This window comes from Mastigoproctus giganteus, chromosome 4 (assembly GCF_048544385.1).
Source record: "Mastigoproctus giganteus isolate SK-2022 chromosome 4, ASM4854438v1, whole genome shotgun sequence".
NCBI classification, from domain to species: Eukaryota; Metazoa; Arthropoda; class Arachnida; order Uropygi; family Thelyphonidae; genus Mastigoproctus; species Mastigoproctus giganteus.
Genome location: NC_143578.1, coordinates 1,673,278 through 1,694,514, shown reverse-complemented (window position 1 = coordinate 1,694,514; position 21,237 = coordinate 1,673,278). Strand labels below are relative to the sequence as shown.

General features: G+C 37.8%; 1 protein-coding gene across 1 annotated transcript in view; it reads left to right on the top strand.

The window, feature by feature from the left end:
* Positions 1 to 21,237, top strand: part of FASN1 (Fatty acid synthase 1) — a 371,433-nt gene that overhangs the window by 188,403 nt on the left and 161,793 nt on the right. Inside the window, exon 16 of the mRNA XM_090372546.1 lies at positions 19,676 to 20,897. Within this exon, the coding sequence (XP_090228672.1) occupies positions 19,676 to 20,897 (1,222 nt within the window). The remainder of the gene's footprint in view (positions 1 to 19,675; positions 20,898 to 21,237) is intronic.

Genomic DNA, 21,237 nt, shown 5'->3' with positions numbered 1-21,237 from the left:
TCCAATCAGCATTGAGCTTCCTCAAACCATTCAAGGCCTTATACACCTCGCAGGTGCCTTGTCTCCAGACTCTGCAATTTGCAGAACTTAAGCCTTTCTTGGCAACGTTGTCGTTAGTTGTTGACGCATTGGCTTCTGTGGCCATAATGCATCTCCCAAAGTTTTGCATTTTACTCTAATCCAAGCCCGAGGCGGGATTTGAACCCGCGAACTTTGTGTTGCTAGGCAGGCACTTTACCCACCTGGCTAGCCCGGTCGGTTTCTTGGTAACAGCAACCCTTTGTTTTACTCACTATTTTCATTGTCCATCTCTGTACTTGTTCTAGCAGGTCTACATCTTTCCCAAAATGAGGCCTCCAGACCTGTATGCAGTACTCAAAGTGTGGCCTGAAAACTGCCTTATACAAGGGGATAATCACTTCTGTATCCCTGCTATCAAAATTCCTATATATCCTTGGCAAGACCCCCATGAACTACTCTTGCAGCAGGTCTGCACTGCTCAGAAAACTTCATATCTGACTATGCAATTAGCCTTAGGTCTTTTTCATTCTTTACTACCCTGAGTGTTGTACTGCACATTTGGTACACTGTCTAGTCAGATATGGGTTACTGCTACCCATATGCAGTACTTTACATTTGTCAATGTTAAACTTCAGTTGCCACCTCTCAGCCCATCTGCTTAACTTTTCCAGATCCTGTTGCAGTATGTTACGGCAACAGGATCTGGAAAACAGGATCTATGACATTTACCTGTAACATGTCATTAAGAACCCTACCAACCTTCGTATCATCTGCAAACTTGGACATTAAGCCTGATATATCTTCAGTAGTATCATTGAAAAATACAGAAAATAACAATGGGCCCACAATGGACCCTTGGGAGACACCACTAATAACTTCTGTATCCATGCTATCAAAATTCCTATATATTCCTATTAGTCCACAAAGGGCAGTGTCCATTGACTACCACTCTGTGTCTTCTCCCACTCAACTATCCTTTTATCCATAGCATAAACTTGCTCTTAATGCTATACCACACTAACTTGTACAGTAGTCTTCCATGTGAACTAGTATCAAAAGTTTTTCTAAATCAAAGTATGTGATATCAAAATTATTTTTTGCATCCAGTTCCTTTGTGATCACATTGTTAGTATCCAGTCAGATTGGTCAGACCAGACTTACCCTTAACAAACCCATGCTGTGTCTGAACTGAAATATAACTGCTAACTATAGATGATCCTGTGGTGCTTCGTTATTTTCCCTGAAACAGAAGTTAAACTAACAGGTCTGTAATTATTCGAGTCGCATTTCGATTCCCTATTGTGAAATGGGGATACATTTGCACATCTCCTGTCCATGGGGACCTCCCATGCATCCAAGGATACCCTCATAATCATGGCTAAAGGCCTGCTTACTTTTTTTTGCTGCCTCCTTTAATATAACTGGATAGATCCCATCCAATTCCAGGTTCCTTTCTTGTGTTTAACTTCAACAATTTCTCCTCCACTCTGCTCTCAGTTATTACAAAATCTTTTAGCTCCCTGTTAAAGTTTGATAAATTTCTGCCATTCATCATCATAATAATTCCTCATGTGAATGTAGATGCAAAACACTCATTCAGTTTTTCAGTTATCTGAGCAAGATCATCAACAGTCAGACCTTCGATATCAAGTGGACCAACCCAATTCACCCTTCCTTCTAGTGTTCACATAAGTAAGGAAGTCTTCACTGTTATTATTATTATTATTATTATTAGCTATATAGTGCAAAGAAGCCTGAGGCTTATGCTGCACCAGCCAAAAAAAAAAAAATTTCTGAGTTACCCCTGAGAGAGAGAGAGAGAGAGAGAGAGAGAGAGAGAGAGAGAGAGAGAGAGAGAGAGAGAGAGAGAGAGAGAGAGAGAGAGAGAGAGAGAGAAGTAGAAGGAAATCACCAAGAAAGAGAAGAATGATGATATCCAGCTCATGACCCTGGATTTGCCAAGCCCATACTCACCAGATGTGAGCCCCCGGTTTGTGTCCTTTGCCGAAGATTTTGCGTAATCTTCCTTCACTTGCCTAATGATCTTTGTGATTTCATTAAAGACTAGCTTATATCTACCATAGGCCTCTGTGTAGCCTGATAAATTATATCCACACCATGCATTTCCTTCTCTGCCACGAGTCATTAGTTCTTCTGACTTCCATTTAGGCCTAAACCTTGAACAGTATTTCTTTGTTCGTATGAAAAACATAGTAGATTCCAACATTAATACCTTGATTGCATCTAATTTAGAATTTGCTATTAGTAACATCATCAGTTGGTCCCACCTATAGAATTTAAAAACTGTTCTGAGACCACTGCAGTCACCTTTACAAAAGCTGAAACTCTTCCTTACTCAAAGATGTAACTACATCTTAAATTAAATTCCATATCAGTTTTCTTTTATCAGCAGATTCTTAATGTATGAATAATCACTGCTGATAATGAGATGATTACTCCCTCTGGTTGCCTTTGAAACATGCTGCTGTAGAAAACAATAATCTAATAAATCCACAAGTCTTGCTAGTGTTTGAGTGACCGACCCACAAATTCCAGTCAACATTTGGAAAGTTAAAATCCCCCATTATATTATGAGATATTCTTATTTGCTGGTCTACTCTATTCCCATGTATATTTTTATACTCATCACAGTCACTAGTCATATAACACACTCTCAATTTTGCTTTCCCAATGCTTATATCACACCAAACTGACTCAACATTGCACTCGTCAGCCATATCAGCCTTGCCTTAGATTTAATATGCTTCTTAACTAAGAGCATAACTCTTCCATCTCTCCTGTCCTGTCTGTCCTAACTGTATACAATTTACTCTCCATATTCAAATTCAGCATCACTTATGGCTGAGTGACACGATGTGTTTATCTCCATGTGTAAAGTATAGTATGTAAAGTAAAGTATATTCATGTATAAAACATACAGATATATATACAGGAAACCCTTGATTAGTGTGGTTAATGAATCCTTGAAATATACCGCACATATTAAAACCGCATTAATCAAACTTAAGAAACTATGAGAATAATTATAATGAATCCTTGAAAATTATGAAATTGTAAAAACATATTTTTTTCTTACTCAATACGTACCTATAATGCACTGCATAGTTCTTAAATTACTAAGGAATGAATTTAAAAAAAGATAGTATAATTTAAATTTTATTTTTTGCAAAAAAACTTATCTAACTTCAATTGAACAGTGGTAGCTTTCTTCCTTTCCTCCATGATTTTGTGATAACAATCAATTTGCTTATCTAACCCTCAACGAACATTCATGCTTCTCTCTGCATCTGGATCAATCTGTAGTATGAGTTCTTTTGCTTTTAAAGTGTATTAAATAGTTCAAGTTTTTTGAATGAAATTTCTTTGGGAGCAAATTACTTTTCTTCTGCTTCATTTTCATCTTCTTCCTCGTATGCATGTTGATGCTCAATTTCAAGAAGATCATCGTTACTTAAGTCTTTTGAATGCGATTCCAATAATTCTCTAACGTTTTCTGAATCTACTTCCTCAAAGCCGAGGTCTTTTCCAATTGTAATAATTTCATCAGTAACTTTGTTGACAGGATTAGTGAAACTGCAAAAGTCATTTGCACATTCAGGCAAAAGATTCTGCCAGACTGCTCTCATGCAGCTGTTCGTCATTTCTTCCCACGATTTGTGTATGTTCTCAACTGCTGCTTTAATATCGTAATATTAAAGAAGTTTAATATTAATAATAAAAGAATAAAAGAATATGAGTTACCAGAGCAAATTTCAATTTCAGAGTGGTATTGGGTGCTGCTGTCGAGCGTTTTGGAGTCAATTCCCATTCATTTAAGTTAGACGACCCTGGTGAGTGCGTGTCATGTATTTGCCACTTCAGGCTCCATTGTGAGTAGTGTTGCCAACTCTTAATAATACTTCCCGCTAGCTGCATGCTCAAAATCCGCTATTTTTAACAGCTAACTTTTGAAATTTTCATTTGGGTTAAATCCTATTAATGGTGCCATAAAAAATAATGGGTGCCTTAAAATTTTTAAGACCTCAATATTATGTCCAAACAAAAACTTATAAATTGCATATAAAATGCAGTTTATTCTGAGGAACAAGTCAAAAATAACAAGAACCGTTTAACGGAGTTGATGAATTTATGCAGTGGCATGATCACTGGATTTCTTGGTTGGCGAAAAATTACATTTTTCAGAGTACAGTTTTTTTTTTTTTAATGCATCAGCTTCTGTGGCCATAATGCACCTCCCAAAGTTTTTGCATTTTACTCTGATCCAAGCCCGAGGCCGGATTCGAGCCCACGACCTTTGGGTTGCCAGGCAGGCACTTTACCCACCTGGCTAGCCCGGTCGGCACAGCTTTTTGTGAACTTTGCAATCTTGAAATCCAGCTTACAAAAAGTAAATGTAAAACTGATATGTTTAGATGGGGTTGTAAGAAACCTTGCCATAAAACAATGAGTATTAGACATAAATCATTTATTATTATTATTATTATTATTATTATTATTAGCTATATGGTACAAGGAAGCCTGAGGCTTATGCTGCACCAGCCAAAAAAAAAAAAATTCCAGAGCTAACCTGAGTGAGAGAGAGTCAAAAGTAGGAAGGGAATCACCAAGAGGAGAAGAATGATGTTATCCAGCTCAGGACCCTGGGTGTGCCAAGCCCGTACTCACCAGATGTGAGTCCCTGGGGTAATATGCTATTATTATCCCTTTTATTATGTGAGTAAATTTCCTTGATCACATTTTCCACCATCCCGGAAAAACTACTACAATTTTTCAGAGGTTAGCATTAGCATTAGCATTTTAGCATTAGCATAGGCATTTGATGCAAGAAAGCAAGCTTATGCAGCATCAGCCAAAAAAAAAAAAAAACCCACTTCCACCTCATCCCTCTGTTCGTTCCAAATACCTGTCCAGCTGAGCCTTAAACTTATTTAGGCTATCAACCTCCACCACAAGGGATGGAAGTCTGTTCCACCAACCAACCACCCACTGGCTAAAGGCAAATTTCCTCACGTCTATCCTACATCTGTCTTTCCTCAATTTGAATTTATGCCCTCTCAGGTGATTTTTCTGAGCTAGAGGAAGAATCCCATCAGCATTGAGCATGCTTAAACCATTCAAGGCTTTATACACCTCTATCAGATCACCTCGCTGGTGCCTAGTCTCCAGACACTGTAATTTGCAAAACTTAAGCCTTTCTTCGTAAGAGCACCCCTTTGTTCCATTCACTAATCTTGTTGCCCTTCTCTGTACTCGTTCCAGCAGCTCTACATCCTTCTTGAAATGAGGCCTCCAGACCTGTATACAGTACTCTAGGTGTGGCCTGACCATTGCCTTATACAATGGAATAATCACCTCCTTATCCCTGCTGGAAAAATTCCTGTATATCATTGACAATACTCCATGAGCTACTCTTGCAGCCCGTCTGCACTACTCAGAGAACTTCATATCTGCCTGCACAACCACCCCCAAGTCCCTTTCATTCTCTACCACTGTCAGTGTAGTACCACAGAGTTGATACGTTGCTCTGGGGTTGCTGTTTCCCATGTGTAGTACTTTACATTTGTCAATGTTAAACTTCATTTCCTCTCAGCCCATCTGCTCAACCTTTCCAGATCCTGCTGCAGCAGCATAGTGTCAGTAGTGTCCTTGACAACCCTGCCAACCTTTGTATCATCTGCAGACTTGGACATTAAGCTTGATATACCATCATCAATATCATTTATAAATACAGAAAACAATAATGGACCCAACACTGAGCCCTGAGGGACTCCACTAATAACATTAGTCCACGATGAGCAGTGTCCATTGATTACCACTCATTATACCACACATTGATTACTATCATTTTAATGATAGTAGATTATCGTTATCTCAAAATTTATTATCTCTATACTTCTTTTGCCAAAATTGGAATCAAGATTGCATTGCTCTTGATTTAAATATCAATAAAAACATTGTTATTGAAAAATGCAAAGATCTGAGGGAGATATGCATGATATCAATAATTGATTAAGATAGTTAACTATGGGTGATTTCAGAACATATCTAAGTTTAAATTGATGAATCAGCATTTTTCAAAAGAAAATATAATTGAGGACGACTAATAGGAACACAATGGGTTTTTGGTGCATTCGAAAGAATTATCAAACAATATTTTTTAGTTACAGTAGAAAATAGAGATAAAACAACTATTATCAATTATGAGAGAGAGAGAGAGAGAGAGAGAGAGTGAGAGAGTATTACCAGGTACAAGAATCATGAGTGATGGATGGCCTGCATATAAAGATCTCTACAGAGACATTAATTATACCCATGATGAGGTTATTCATCACTATAATTTTGTTTCTCCAGATGATTCAAGTGCTCATACCCAAAATATTGAAAACACTTGGTTATATGCCAAAGGAAAATTAAAATTCCACTTTGGAACACAGGATAGTCTACTAGAAGGTTATCTACATGAGTTTCTATTTAGAAGAAAATTTTCTAAAGAAAAATTATTTAATTATCTTATTTTAGAAATAAATAAATAAGAAAGGTAAATTTTTTTGTGTTTTGAAAGTTAATTGAATTTTTGATTTTCCTTAATTTCTTATTTATTAAATTTTTTCTAACTTTTTTAAGTGCATATTTTTTATTTTTTTTATGGCACCCATTCATAGAATTTAGTCTTCGTTTGTTTGTAAGGATTTAAAAAATATATTATATATAAATAGTTATTTTTTTTATGTTTTTAATATAAAATAAATATCTGTTTTCTATAAATATCTAATTACAGTCGAATTCAATACCTCCTCATCATATGCTTCTTGTGTACCCATTTTGCAAAGCACTTCTTCAGGTAAAGCATAATTTTTACAACATTTTTCAACTCTTTTGAGCCCGTATCCACATTTTTCGATTTGATTGAACAATTTAAAGCTATGACCCAACGTTCATGTCATTTGTCCGTGAGTGTAACTATGTATTGAAATTGATGGGTTCCCCTCAGGGGAATCCCGGAATAATATAAAACTGATTCTTCGCTTTATAAAAAAAAAAAAAAACAAACTGTGAAATAAGATATCTCTCTCTATGTTTACGATGTATATCAATAAAACATTTCAATTATGAAATATTTATATTATTAAATAAATATTTCTTAATTTAAATGTTACACTGCCGAAATATATAAAATGCTAAACATATTTAAAAGTTTTACATTTATATTCTTTCCGCTAAAAAATCCGCTTTCCGCTTTTACATATTTTAATCCGCCAAACCTGAAGCAATTCCGCTAAAACTAGCGGGAAAACATGCTAAATTGGCAACACTGGTTGTGAGTTGCCAAGCACTGCAAGAAAAAACAGCACACTAATCAAATTTGATAACTCATATATTAAGGGGATAGTATCAAAAAAAATTTGCGCACTAATTAAAACTGCATTGTTCAAAATCGCATTAATCAAGCGTTTCCTGTATATGATATCAAATAATTTTGATATTTGGATTTCAGGAAAGCTTTTGACACCGTTGCGCATGGAAGACTATTGTACAAATTTGAGCAGAATGGTATTAAGGGTAAGTTGCTACAATGGATAAAAGGATGGTTAAGTGGGAGAAGACAGAGGGTGCTGCTCTTCATGGACTAATGTTATTAGTGGAGTCCCACAGGGTTCAGTGTTGGGTCCACTGTTGTTTTGTATATTTATCAATGATAATGATGAAGGTATATCGGGCTTAATGTCGAAGTTTGCAGATGATACAAAGGTTGGCAGGGTTGTTAATGACAGTAATGGCAGTGTGCTACTGCAACAGGATCTAAATAATTTGGGCAGATGGGCTAAGAAGTGGCAACTGAAGTTTAACCTTGACAAATGCAAAGTACTGCATATGGGTAGAAGTAACCCCAGAGAAACGTACCAACTGTGTGGTACTACACTTAGGTGGTAGAAAATGAAAAAGACCTGGGAGTAATTGTGCAATCAGATATGAAGTTTTCTGAGCAATGCAGACAGGCTGCCAGGGCAGGTCATGGGGTTTTGTCAATGATATATAGGAATTTTGCTAGCAGGGAGAAGGAGGTGATTGTCCCTCTGTATAAGGCAATGGTCAGGCCACGCCTTGAGTACTGCTTACAGGTCTGGAGGCTTCATTTTAGGAAGGATGTAGATTTACTTGAGCGTGTACAGAGAACGGCAACAAGATTGGTGAGGGGGAATGAAGGGATCCTCTTACCAAGAGAGGCTTAAGTTCTGCAAATTGCAGTGGCTGGAGACTAGGCACCTGCGCAGTCATCTGATTGAGGTATATAAGGCCTTGAATGGGTTGAGCACGCTGAATTCTGATGGGATCCTTCCACTTGTTCAGATTACAAACCTAAGGGGGCATAAATTCAAATGAAGAAAAGACAGATGTAGAATGGATGTGCAGAAATTTGCCTTTAGCCAGTGGGTAGTTAATTGCTGGAACAAACTTCCATCTGTCGTTGTGGAAGTTAAAGAGGTTAAATAAATTTTAAGGAGGAACTGGACAGGCATTTGGAGGGAATGGTGTGTTTTTTTTTTTTTTTTTTGTTGTCTGATGCTGCATATGCTCATACACTTGCTTTCTTTCATCACATGCCACTACTACTACTACAGAATGTACTCATATTACTAAAAGCTAAACGACTGCATGTATTCATATTGTTTGATTTCATTTTTACCTGTAATATGTAAAATCTATAATTTTTCATTTCTAAGTTTAAACCAATACAATATATCAGCAAAAAATCGTGATCTTTTTCTCCTTCCAAGTACACGGTCAAGGTGAGCTGTTCTATATGCACCTCAGATGGTCTCTTCTCCAATGAAACCTTTCTTTCATGGGTCTAGTGACCAATGTGCCATAAAACAACAAACCAAACCAAACCTCTCATTGCCAATCCCATCCCTGTGTTATTTGGTGTTACAAGAATGCAAAATGGGATGATCTACAGGCTTTCTATTCTTCTTCTTTTCCTAGGTGGATTAGTGTTTTAAATCTTCTGATGTCAGTATTTGCTCAGATCATATAAGTGAAATTATTCTTGTACAGATGAAATCCTTTATTCCACAATCAACTTTAAAGTCTCGTCCTTTTTCTAAACCTTCGTTTTCCAATAAGGCTATTCAAGATAAGAATGTTGTATATCATAGTTGGCTTACATCCAAATCTCCAGGTTCATTTTCTCCTACACTAAAGCTCATAACAATTGTAATGCAGTTATTAATCAGTCCAAAATAGATTTTGTACAGGCTAAGAGTAGAAAACTTGCTTTTTTCTCCAAACAGTAGTTAAGCATTCTGGTCTCTTGCCAAAGCTGTTGGCTGCAACTTTTATCCATCTGTACTTCCACCGTTCTTAAAACCTGATGGTTGTATTGCCATCTCAACTAAAGATAAACTTGACTTGCTACATTGTATCCTACTTTTCTTCTAACTGTTGTATTGATGATCTTGGTAAATCACCTCCTATCATTCTCAGTACACTTCACTAAGTACTGGTATCCTGTGATATTGCATTAAAGGGATGTCAAAAGAATTTTCTAAGGTGTTCCTTGTTGAACAGTCTTGATGCAACTTGTTCTTGAAACCTATGCTGCTCCTGGGCTTACTCCTATTTTGAGTCACCTTTTTAAGCTTTCTTATTCCACTGGCGTTTGCTCATATCCAGCCAGTTTCTAAAATAAAAAGTTTAAAACATTTGCTCATATCCAGCCAGTTTCTAAAATGTTGACAAATTCCTACATCCAGTTATCATCCCATTGCACTTAGTTTTACTCTTTCAAAGTGTTGGAAAAATCCATTAACCACCAACTCCTAAAATATCTCGAAACCTTTCATCTAATCAATGATTGCCAATTGGGAATTTAGCATTAGCATTAGCATTAGTAGAGGCATTTGATGCAAGAAAGCAAGCTTATGCAGCATCAGCCAAAAAAAAAAAAAAAAAAAAAAACCACTTCCACTTCACCCCTCTGTTCGTTCAAAATACCTGTCCAGCTGAGCCTTAAACTTATTTAGGCTATCAACCTCCACCACAAGGGATGGAAGTCTGTTCCACCAACCAACCGCTGGCTAAAGGCAAATTTCCGCACGTCTATCCTACATCTGTCTTTCCTCAATTTGAATTTATGCCCTCTCAGGTGATTTTTCTGAGCTAGAGGAAGAATCCCATCAGCATTGAGCATGCCCAAACCATTCAAGGCTTTATACACCTCTATCAGATCACCTCGCTGGTGCCTAGTCTCCAGACACTGTAATTTGCAAAACTTAAGCCTTTCTTTGTAAGAGCACCCCTTTGTTCCATTCACTAATCTTGTTGGCCTTCTCTGTACTCGTACCTTCCAGCAGCTCTACATCCTTCTTGAAATGAGGCCTCCAGACCTGTATACAGTACTCTAGGTGTGGCCTGACCATTGCCTTATACAAGGGAATAATCACCTCCTTATCCCTGCTAGAAAAATTGCTATATATCATTGATAATACACCATGAGCTACTCTTGCAGCCCGTCTGCACTGCTCAGAGAACTTCATATCTGCCTGCACAACCACCCCCAGGTCCCTTTCATTCTCTACCACTGTCAGTATAGTACCACAGAGGTGATACATTGCTCTGGGGTTGCTGTTTCCCATGTGTAGTACTTTACATTTGTCAATGTTAAACTTCATTTGCCACCTCTCAGCCCATCTGCTCAACCTTTCCAGATCCTGTTGCAGCAGCATAGCGTCAGTAGTGTCCTTGACAACCCTGCCAACCTTTGTATCGTCCGCAAACTTGGACATTAAGCCCGATATACCATCATCAATATCATTTATAAATACAGAAAACAATAATGGACCCAACACTGAGCCCTGAGGGACTCCACTAATAACATCAGTCCACGATGAGCAGTGTCCATTGATTACCACTCTCTGTCTTCTCCCCCTCAACCACCCCTTTATCCATAGCAGCAATTTGCCTCCAATGTCACACTGCTCCAATTTGTGTAGCAGTCTTCCATGTGCAACAGTATCAAAAGCCTTTCTAAGATCCAAGTATATAATATCAAAGTTATTCCCTGCATCCAGTTCTTTTGTGACTGCATCATAGTATCCAATCAAGTTGGTCAGGCAAGACTTCCCCTTAACAAAACCATGCTGTGTCTGAGCTATAACTGAAGTCTTGTCTAAATGATCCTGCAATGCTTCTTTAACCAGTGCCTCCATTAATTTTCCTGGAACAGAAGTTAAGCTCACAGGTCTATAATTACTTGTGTCAGCCTTTGATCCTCCTTTGTGAATTGGGGTCACATTTGCACATTTCCAGTCTATGGGTACCTCCCCTGAGTCCAAGGAAGCTCTCATAATTATGGCTAAGGGTTTGCTTACTTCCTTTGCTGCCTCCTTTAATATAACTGGATAGATCCCATCCACCCCGGGTGCCTTTCTTGTGTTTATCTTCAACAGTTTCTCCTCCACTTTACTCCCAGTTATTTCAAGATTCTGTAGCTTACTGCTAGAGTTGAATACACCTCTGGCATTCCCCTCGCTGAATAACTCCTCATGTGTGAATGTCGATGCAAAATATTCATTTAGTTTGTTAGCTACCTGAGCAGGATCATCAACACTTGACCCATCAATATCAATTGGACCAATCTGATTCATCCCCTTCCTTCTAGAGTTTACATAAGTAAAGAACTCTTTTCCTGTTTTTCTTTGCATCCCTTGCCAAGGATTTCTCGTAATCTGCCTTCGCCTGCCTAACCTCCTTTGTAACTTGGTTGAATATAAACTTGTATCTATCATAGGCTTCTGTGTCATGTGTTAATTTGTATGTATCCCAGGCATTTTTCTTCTCTGCCATATGCCTCATTAGTTCATCTGACATCCATTTTGGCCTAAACCTTGAACAATATTTCTTAGTTGGTATGTAAAGCCTAGTAGCTTCCAAGATAAGTTCTTTGAATCTTCCCATTTTGAATTTGCTGTTGGTAACATCATCAGTTGGTCCCACTGTATAGAATTTAAATACTGTCTCAGTCCATTGTAGTCGCCTTTACGGAAGCAATAACCCTTCCCTTTACCCCTAATGGTAGTTACCTCTTTGAGTAAATCCCACTTCAGCACACTGTGATCACTGCCACCTAGTGGTTCATTTATCTGCAGATTCTTAATGCATGAAGAATCACTGCTGATAATCAAATCAAGAGTATTACTCCCTCTAGTTGCCTCCCGAACATGCTGATGTAGAAAACAATCATCCAATAAATCCACAAAAGCCCTGCTAGTGTGTGAGTAACCAGCCCCCAAAATCCAGTCAATATCTGGGAAATTAAAATCTCCCATTATAAGACACTCTGATTTACTGGCCCACTCTATTTCCCTGTACAGTTCCTTATTATACTCATCAGAGTCATTAGGCCTATAGCACACTCCTACTCAATTTTGATCTTCCAATGTTTATGTCACACCAAACTGACTCCACACTGCACTGTCCAGCGATGTCGACTGGCTTCACTTCCTTGGTTTTTATGTGTTTCTTAACTAATAGCATAACACCTCCCCCCTTCCTATCCTGTCTATCCTTTCTGTAGACGTTGTACTCCCCAAATTGCAGTTCCGCATCCCTTATATCTGTGTGACACCACGTCTCTGATATCCCAACAATATCTGCCTTCGATGTTTTGAGCAATACCTCAAATTCATCAAATTTATTCACTAAACTCCTAGCATTGGTGTACACGCAAGTATACCTGCACCTGTTTCTATTCTTAGCTACCCTAACACAACCCATGTGTTTACTTGTACCGCAATGGCTCCCAGCAGTCTCTGAAATACCATGCATCTTGTTTTTCAGGCTTCTGCTCATTCTAATAGAAGCAGTGCAAGAATCTCTTTCACCTCTGCCAGTGGCTACTGTCAATCTATTGGTCTTTGTCTCCCCCCAAGCTAGCAGTTTTCCGACCCACCTAACACTGCCTCGATAGCATCAGCAAATATTCTTGCACCCTTTCTATTTAAGTGTATCCCATCCCTGTAGAAGCAATCTCTCCTGTTAACAAGTACAGTCCAGGCTGAAAAAAATTCTACCCCTTGAGCCTTGCACAATCTTTCCAGGGCCGAATTGATCGACAAGGCTCTCATCATATACTCCCTCCTATCGTGTCTGGGCAGAATTGCAGACACTTTCAAATTCAACCCTAATTCTCGGCTTTTGTCAGTGTTGATCCACTGGTGATAAACTGACTTATGTTACCCATCTGTGGACAAATTCAATGGAAAAGTTAGTTAAACTCAAGCAGTTACTGTTGACATTTCAAAGGTTTTTGTGTTTGTTTGGCATAAAGTATTTCTAAATAAGATTCCATCTTATGGATTGCTGACTGTGTATTTTGTAATTTTGGTATCCAGTTCTCTCTCTCTCTCTCTCTCTCTCTGACTGCTCACTGTGGGTGATGGTATAGGGCTCTCTCCCTGTCTCTCCCTTCCTCTCCACTAACGGTGGTGTTCCCCAAGGTTCAGTTCTTTCTTCCACTCTTTCTTTCTTATATATTCCCCCTGTCTCTTTTAAGCCAGTCCAACTCTGTGCCAGAATCAAGCAACATCCATTTTTTATTATTATTATTATTATTATTAGCCATATGGTGCAAGAAAGCCTAGGCTTATGCTGCTCCAGCCAAAAAAAATACTCCAGAGTCACCCTGAGAGAGAGAAAGAGAGAGAGAGAGAGAAAGAGAAGTAGAAGGGAATCATCAAGAAAGAGAAGAATGGTGATATCCAGCTCAGGATCCTTCTCACCAAATGTGAGCCCCCAAGCCCATTCTCACCAAATGTTGAGCCCCTGGGGTTCAAGAACCAACTCACAAATAGCTTTTCTTCTTCCTCATTTATTCCTTCAATTTCTGTTTACTGAAACAACCTCCCTTCACACATTTCCTGAAAATTATAGGCCACAAAAATTCAAGTCTGATGTCACCAAGTATCTTCTTTCATCATCTCAATCTTCTTCTCATGCACAGTACTGAGTACTATTGGTTCTAATACTTTTCATGTTTGTGGTTTTCATGTAAAAAAATAAAGAAAAGTGAAATTAGATATAAAATAGGAATATAAAATATTCTGATTGTAAAAATTCAACAGATTGTTTTTAATTAGATTTGGGAAGGATATTATGTTCAGTGTTTCTAAGTAAGATTTCAATGAAGACACCATTTCATGGGAAATATTTTAATTAGTTTATTGGTATGCAAAGGAAAATTGGTACAGTTAGACCCCATTCATCATCATCATCATCAGCCATTTTCAATCCACTGCAGGATGAAGGCCCCCTCCAGCAACTTTCCAGTTCCTTCTGTTTTGTGCAATGGCCATCCATTTACTACCCACAAACTCATGAATTTCATCTGTCCATCTCCATTGTGGTCTGCCAGGTAGTAGTAGTAGTGGCATGTGATGCAAGAAAGCAAATGTATGAGCTTATGCAGCATCAGCCAACAAAAAAAAAAAAAAAATAAAAAAAAATAAATCAAACCATTCCCTCCAAATGCCTGTCCAGTTCCTCCTTAAATTTATTCAACCTATCAACTTCCACAACGACAGATGGAAGTTTCTTCCAGCAATTAACCACCTGCTGGCTAAAGGCAAATTTCCGCACATCTATTCTACATCTGTCTTTTCTTAATTTGAATTTATGCCCCCTTACGGTTCGTAATCTGAACGAGTGGAAGGATCCCATCAGAATTCAGCGTGCTCAACCCATTCAAGGCCTTATATACCTCAATCAGATCACCGTGCAGGTGCCTAGTCTCCAGCCACTGCAATTTGCAGAACTTAAGCCTCTCTTGGTAAGAAGATCCCTTCATTCCCCTCACCAATCTTGTTGCCCTTCTCTGTATACACGCTCAAGTAAATCTACATCCTTCCTAAAATGAGGCCTCCAGACCTGTCCGCAGTACTAGGCATGGCCCGACCATTGCCTTATACAGAGGGATAATCACCTCCTTTTTCCTGCTAGAAAAATTCCTATATATCATTGACAAAACCACATGACCTGCCCTGTTAGCCTGTCTGCATTGCTCAGACAGGCTGCCAGGTTTTCTTCTAGCTCCTCTTGGGTACCATTCTGTTATTTTCTTAGCCCATCTGTCGTCATGTCTTTGAGCTATGTGTCCTGCTCAAGATCATTTTAGTTATTTTGTTTTAGCATTAGCATTAGTAGGGGCATTTGATGCAAGAAAGCAGGCTTATGCAGCATCAGCCAAAAAAAAAAACCACTTCCACTTCACCCCTCTGTTCGTTCAAAATACCTGTCCAGCTGAGCCTTAAACTTATTTAGGCTATCAACTTCCACGACAAGGGATGGGAGTCTGTTCCACCAACCAATCACTTGCTGACTAAAGGCAAATTTCCGCATGTCTATCCTACATCTGTCTTTCCTCAATTTGTATTTATGCCATCTCAGGTGATTATTCTGAGCGAGAGGAAGAAAAAACCATCAGCATTGAGCATGCTCAAACCATTCAATGCTTTATACACCTCTATCAGATCACCTCGCTGGTGCCTAGTCTCCAGACACTGTAATTTGCAAAACTTAAGCCTTTCTTTGTAAGAGCACCCCTTTGTTCCATTCACTAATCTTGTTGCCCTTCTCTGTACTCGTTCCAGCAGCTCTACATCCTTCTTGAAATGAGGCCTCCAGACCTGTATACAGTACTCTAGGTGTGGCCTGACCATTGCCTTATACAAGGGAATAATCACCTCCTTATCCCTGCTAGAAAAATTGCTATATATCATTGACAATACTCCATGAGCTACTCTTGCAGCCCGTCTGCACTGCTCAGAGAACTTCATATCTGCCTGCACAACCACCCCCAGGTCCCTTTCATTCTCTACCACTGTCAGTATAGTACCACAGAGTTGATACATTGCTCTGGGGTTGCTGTTTCCCATGTGTAGTACTTTACATTTGTCAATGTTAAACTTCATTTGCCACCTCTCAGCCCGTCTGCTCAACCTTTCCAGATCCTGCTGCAGCAGCATAGTGTCAGTAGTGTCCTTGACAACCCTGCCTACCTTTGTATCGTCTGCAAACTTCGACATTAAGCTTGATATACCATCATCAGTATCATTTATGAATACAGAAAACAATAATGGACCCAACACTGACCCCTGAGGGACTCCACTAATAACATTAGTCCACGATGAGCAGTGTCCATTGATTACCACTCTCTGTCTTCTCCCCCTCAGCTACCCCTTTATCCACAGCAGCAATTTGCCTCCAATGTCACACTGCTCCAATTTGTGCAGCAGTCTTCCATGTGCAACAGTATCAAAAGCCTTTCTAAGATCCAAGTATATAATATCAAAGTTGTTCCCTGCATCCAGTTCCTTTGTGACTGCATCATAGTATCCAATCAAATTGGTCAGGCAAGACTTCCCCTTAACAAAACCATGCTATGTCCAAGCTATAACTGAAGTTTTGATAAGAATGTCCTTTACGTGAGTTTTCTGCCTAATCCATGTGTTTTTTTTTTCTCATCTAAAGTCTCATTCCCAATATAATTCGTTCCATTCTTTTGGTGAATGCCCACGTTTCACTTCCATAAGTCGTGGTGTGGAGTATACATTGGTTCATTATTTTACATTTCAGACAAATTGGGATATTGTTCCTCAGTATGTGACTATATTTCCTGAATGCTATCCATCCAAAATTTATTCTTCTCTTGACTTCCAGCCATTTATCATTATTACAGCTAATGACTTGTCCCAGATAAGTATATGACTCCACCTTTTCAATTACTGCTCCTCCAATCATTATATCCCTTTCTGTGGCATACTTGTTCATCATTACTTTTGTTTTAGCCATATTCATCTTTAGTCCAAAATCCTTACTAAATGTGCATAACTGATTAAGATTTTCACCTAATTCTTTGGGATCGTGGCTTTTGACCACAATGTCATCTGCAAATCGTAAATAGTTTAGGTACTCTCCATTCACATTGACTCCTTTCTGTGACCAGTCAAATCTTCTGAAAGCTTCCTTAAGGGCATCAGTAAAGAGCTTCGGAGATATTGTGTCTCCTTGTCAAACTCCTTTCTTGATTTTAAATTTGCTACTGTTTTTGTCTAGTCCAATAAAGGAGGTAGCATTCTCATATATTTTCTTCAAAATCATAATGTGTGGGGTATCTTTGCCTTGTCTTTCCAGTGCCCAAAACATTGCCTTATGCTGTATGGAGTCAAATGCCTTTTCATAATCCAGAAATGCCAGGCATAATGGTGTTTTATATTCATTTGTTTTCTCCATTAGCTGTGAAGGTGAAGGTGATCCATAGTTGAGAATCCTGTCCTAAAGCCAGCTTGCTCTTTCAGTTGATTCTCATCAAGTATTCTTTCTAATATGTTAGTAATGACCCTTGTGAACAATTTGTAGATGTGGGATAACAAGCTAATTGGTTTATAAATTCCAATTTCTGATTTATCTCCTTTCTTATGCAGCAAAACTATGATTGCATTATTCCACTCCTTAGGCGTCGCACCTTTTCTAATGCATTTTGTGAAGAGCCTTTCCAGTTTTTGTGTAATGTCTCTTCCTCCCAATTTTAACAACTCTACAGTAACTTCATCTTCCCCCGGGGCTTTCTTTTTCTTCATTTTTTTCAATGCATGTTCTACCTCATCAGGATATCCGGTATGTTGTATGTGTTACTAATTTGTGATCCTTCTTCCCTACTGCTGGCATCATTCCCTCGCTCCTTGTATAACTCTTTATAGTTGTCTTCTACTATTTGAATTATGCCTTCTCTGCTATTTATAAGTACATCATCGCTATTCTTCAGTTTCAGTATCATTTGTCTTTCTGTATTACTGCTCATGGCTGCTGATTTAAATCCTTTGTTTTCCCTTAATGCTTGTTCTACTTTTCTTGTGTTAAATTTTCTTATGTTCTCTCTGAGTCTCTTTCTAATGGCTTTGCATAACTCAGTATACTCAGTTTTCTTCTTGTCAGTGTTTTTCTTGCTCTTCATTTGTAGTCTTTGGTTCATCATGACAAGTGTTTCTTGACTAATTTTTCGTTCTTTGGATTTCTTTTCGCTATATGTTTCTTGGGCTTTATCACTTTCAGAAAGTTGCAATATTCCTTGTTGATATCTTGGTCCTGAGCAGTCTACAGAAGCTCAAACTTGTTCTTAAGTTCCAGTACATACTGCTTTTTCTCCTCTTCTGTTATTTCAGAGACCTTTGTATTATTTACTCGAGTCAGTTTTTTCCTTTCCTTTCTTTTCTTACATCTATATCAACTGTGCATCTTACCATTCTGTGATCACTTCCAACATTTACCTTGTTCAGGATAGTAGCATCATTCACAATATATCTTCTGTTAGTGAGGATGAAGTCTATTTCATTAGTTGTTAATCCATTTGGGCTCTTCCATGTCCACTTTCCGTTCACCCTTTTTTCTGAAAAAAGTGTTCATTACTGACATTCCTCGAGATTCTGCAAATTCCACAAGTCTTTCTCCTCTTTCATTTCTTTCACCAATTCCAAAATTTCCTATAGTTCCCCTTTTTGCACTGTTTCCTCTTCTAATGGTGTAGTGAGTTTTCTGCTCATCTAGAAGACTCAATTTCGGTGTACATTTCTTCAACCTCTTCATCATCATGGCTTGATGTTGGTGCATAAATCATTATAACCTTTAGCTTGTACCTCTTAGAAATCTTGAGTATTAGTCTTGACACCCTTGGTGATGTACTTTTGAATTCCAAAATGTTGTTTTTTTAAATCTTTATGGACTAGAAACCCAACTCCACCTTCACTCCTTTCACTGTTCCCATTGGTGTACAGCAGATTTCCACTTGTTAAACTTATAAGTGATTCATTTCTTCTTCTTGTTTCAGCCAAACCGATGATATTCCAAATCACATAAGCTCATACACTTGCTTTCTTGCATCATGTGCCACCACCACCACTACTACTACTACTACTACACATTTTCTAATTCGTTTTCCAGCTCTAATATCTTGTATTCACCAACGAGTGATCTTACGTTGTAACAGGCCAAGTTCAGTTCCGTACATGGCAGCCTGGTCATAACCAGAGATTCTTAGCACCCTCTGCTTCCACTCTGATCCTCTCGCTGCCGTAAGAGGGGGAGTGAAAGCCACTGGGACTGAGAGACATTTGTTTTGTCTTACTGTCATGTGCCAGAGGGTTTGGTCTTTTCCTCTTCATGCTGACCAGGCATCTTGAAGAGAACCATTCTGCATGCTCGTTGGCACCTAAGTGACGTAGCAGGGCTTACCATCGAGAAGGTGTGCATGAGTGGATTTTAGGGAGGCAGGCCAACTGGACTTCTCCTTAATCTTCTGAATTAGGGGCTTCTAAGCCTCTAGACCCCATTAACTAGCAGAAATTTTATTGTAGTTTTTGGGATTATTTGAAGTGTAATTGTACCATATTGCCATTGCATGCCAATAAACTAATTGAAATACTTCACGAAGTGTCTTTTATTAAATTTTTTCTTACTTAGATTATATTTATTTTGTTTGATTTTTTTACCATAGGATTTTACTGATGACTTTTTCATTTTCAAAAAATCATAACATTAAATCCTTTTTTTCTGTATTAATTGAATTTTTCAAATTTTATAGGCATTCCTGTTTTTCTGGACAAATGTTTAAATACATGTTCATCAGGAGGAGTCAAAATAAAAGGACTAAAAGCTACTATTGCTCCTCATCGACAGAGCCAGCAAAGCCCACCCATTCTTGAAAAGTATGAGTTTGTGCCATATGATGAAAGCTGTGTATTAAGTGAAAGTTATCGCAGTCACCTTGAAGAGTACACTGAGGTATGTTCTACAGTTGCTAGAAAAATTCTTGAAGCAAGTGGAAAGAATAAAACTCAGATATCAGATGTTATAAATGGTATAAAAGAGGCTGATGAAAATATCATTAAGGAATATATTGATGATGTAAAAAGTGATCATTTTATCTTGAAAGTTCTGAAAGAAATTTATTTGCATGCCACAGAATCCAGTTTCCAAGAGAATGCAAAAAATGCTGTGAAGAGGAACCTTAAAGATATTGCTAAAGATGTTTTGGTAACCACACTTCTTTCTGAAAATCCTTTGAGGAAAATACTAGATGTAGCTATAGAAAACATTCAAAAAACAAAAATTAAAATTTTAGAAATAAATATAGATGATGTGCCATTGTGTGCTACTGTGCAAAAATTTTTAACATCATGTAATGTACTTCTTCAGGCAAACTATCATCTTGCTCATCCTGCACCAGAAATTCTGGATGAAAAACTAGTACCACCTGATCTGAAAACAGTAAAATGGAATGTGTCATCACTTCTACCAGATAATCTTTCTAATATGGATCTTGTAATTGCCAAAACTTTACCCATTGGTAAAAATGATATGAGAAGTTCAGTCAAATTATTGTCGTCAGTGGTGAAAGACAGTGGCTTTATTATTTTATTACAAAGGACTGCACTTACACCAGCTGAAAAATTTTTATCATTTGTTGGGGAATTAAAATATGTTGCTCATGATGAAGAAGAACTAGAGAGAGTTTTTAGAAAGGAAGGACTATCTGTTGTAAGTAAAAAAGGTGATTCCTTTACATCAGTCATGTATTTGCTTCATAAGCATACTGAACAAACATCTCCTGAACACCAGTCTATAATACAGGTTGTAGATGAGAAATATGATTTATGGGTTGAAGATCTCAAACAAAAACTTGAGAAACAACAGAATAAACCAAAAGGACATAATTTATGGTTAGTTGCAGAGGATGTTTCCACTAATGGAATTATTGGTCTTTTAAATTGTCTTAGGCAGGAACCTGGTGGTGAGAGTATAAGGTAAGAAAAATTGTTAGTCTGTTTTATGTTTACTTATCAAATTTAATTTTAAAATCCAGTAATTATATTAGAGGTTTAAGGTCTAATTGGTGATAAAAATTATTATTAATTTATAGAGAGTAAATTTTAGATTTAAATTTCCATTGAAAATATGGTTAATTATCAAGTTGATCTAATTTATTTGTTTTATCTTATCTATTCACTTTTAATATTTATTTGTTATAATATATTTGTTTAATTTGTTACCTTAAGTGCAAGAGAAAGAGAGAGCGCGAGCGAGCGAGCTGTTCATTTGAGAGAACTTTTGATTCTTTTAAAAAATTCAATTTGATTTGTATCA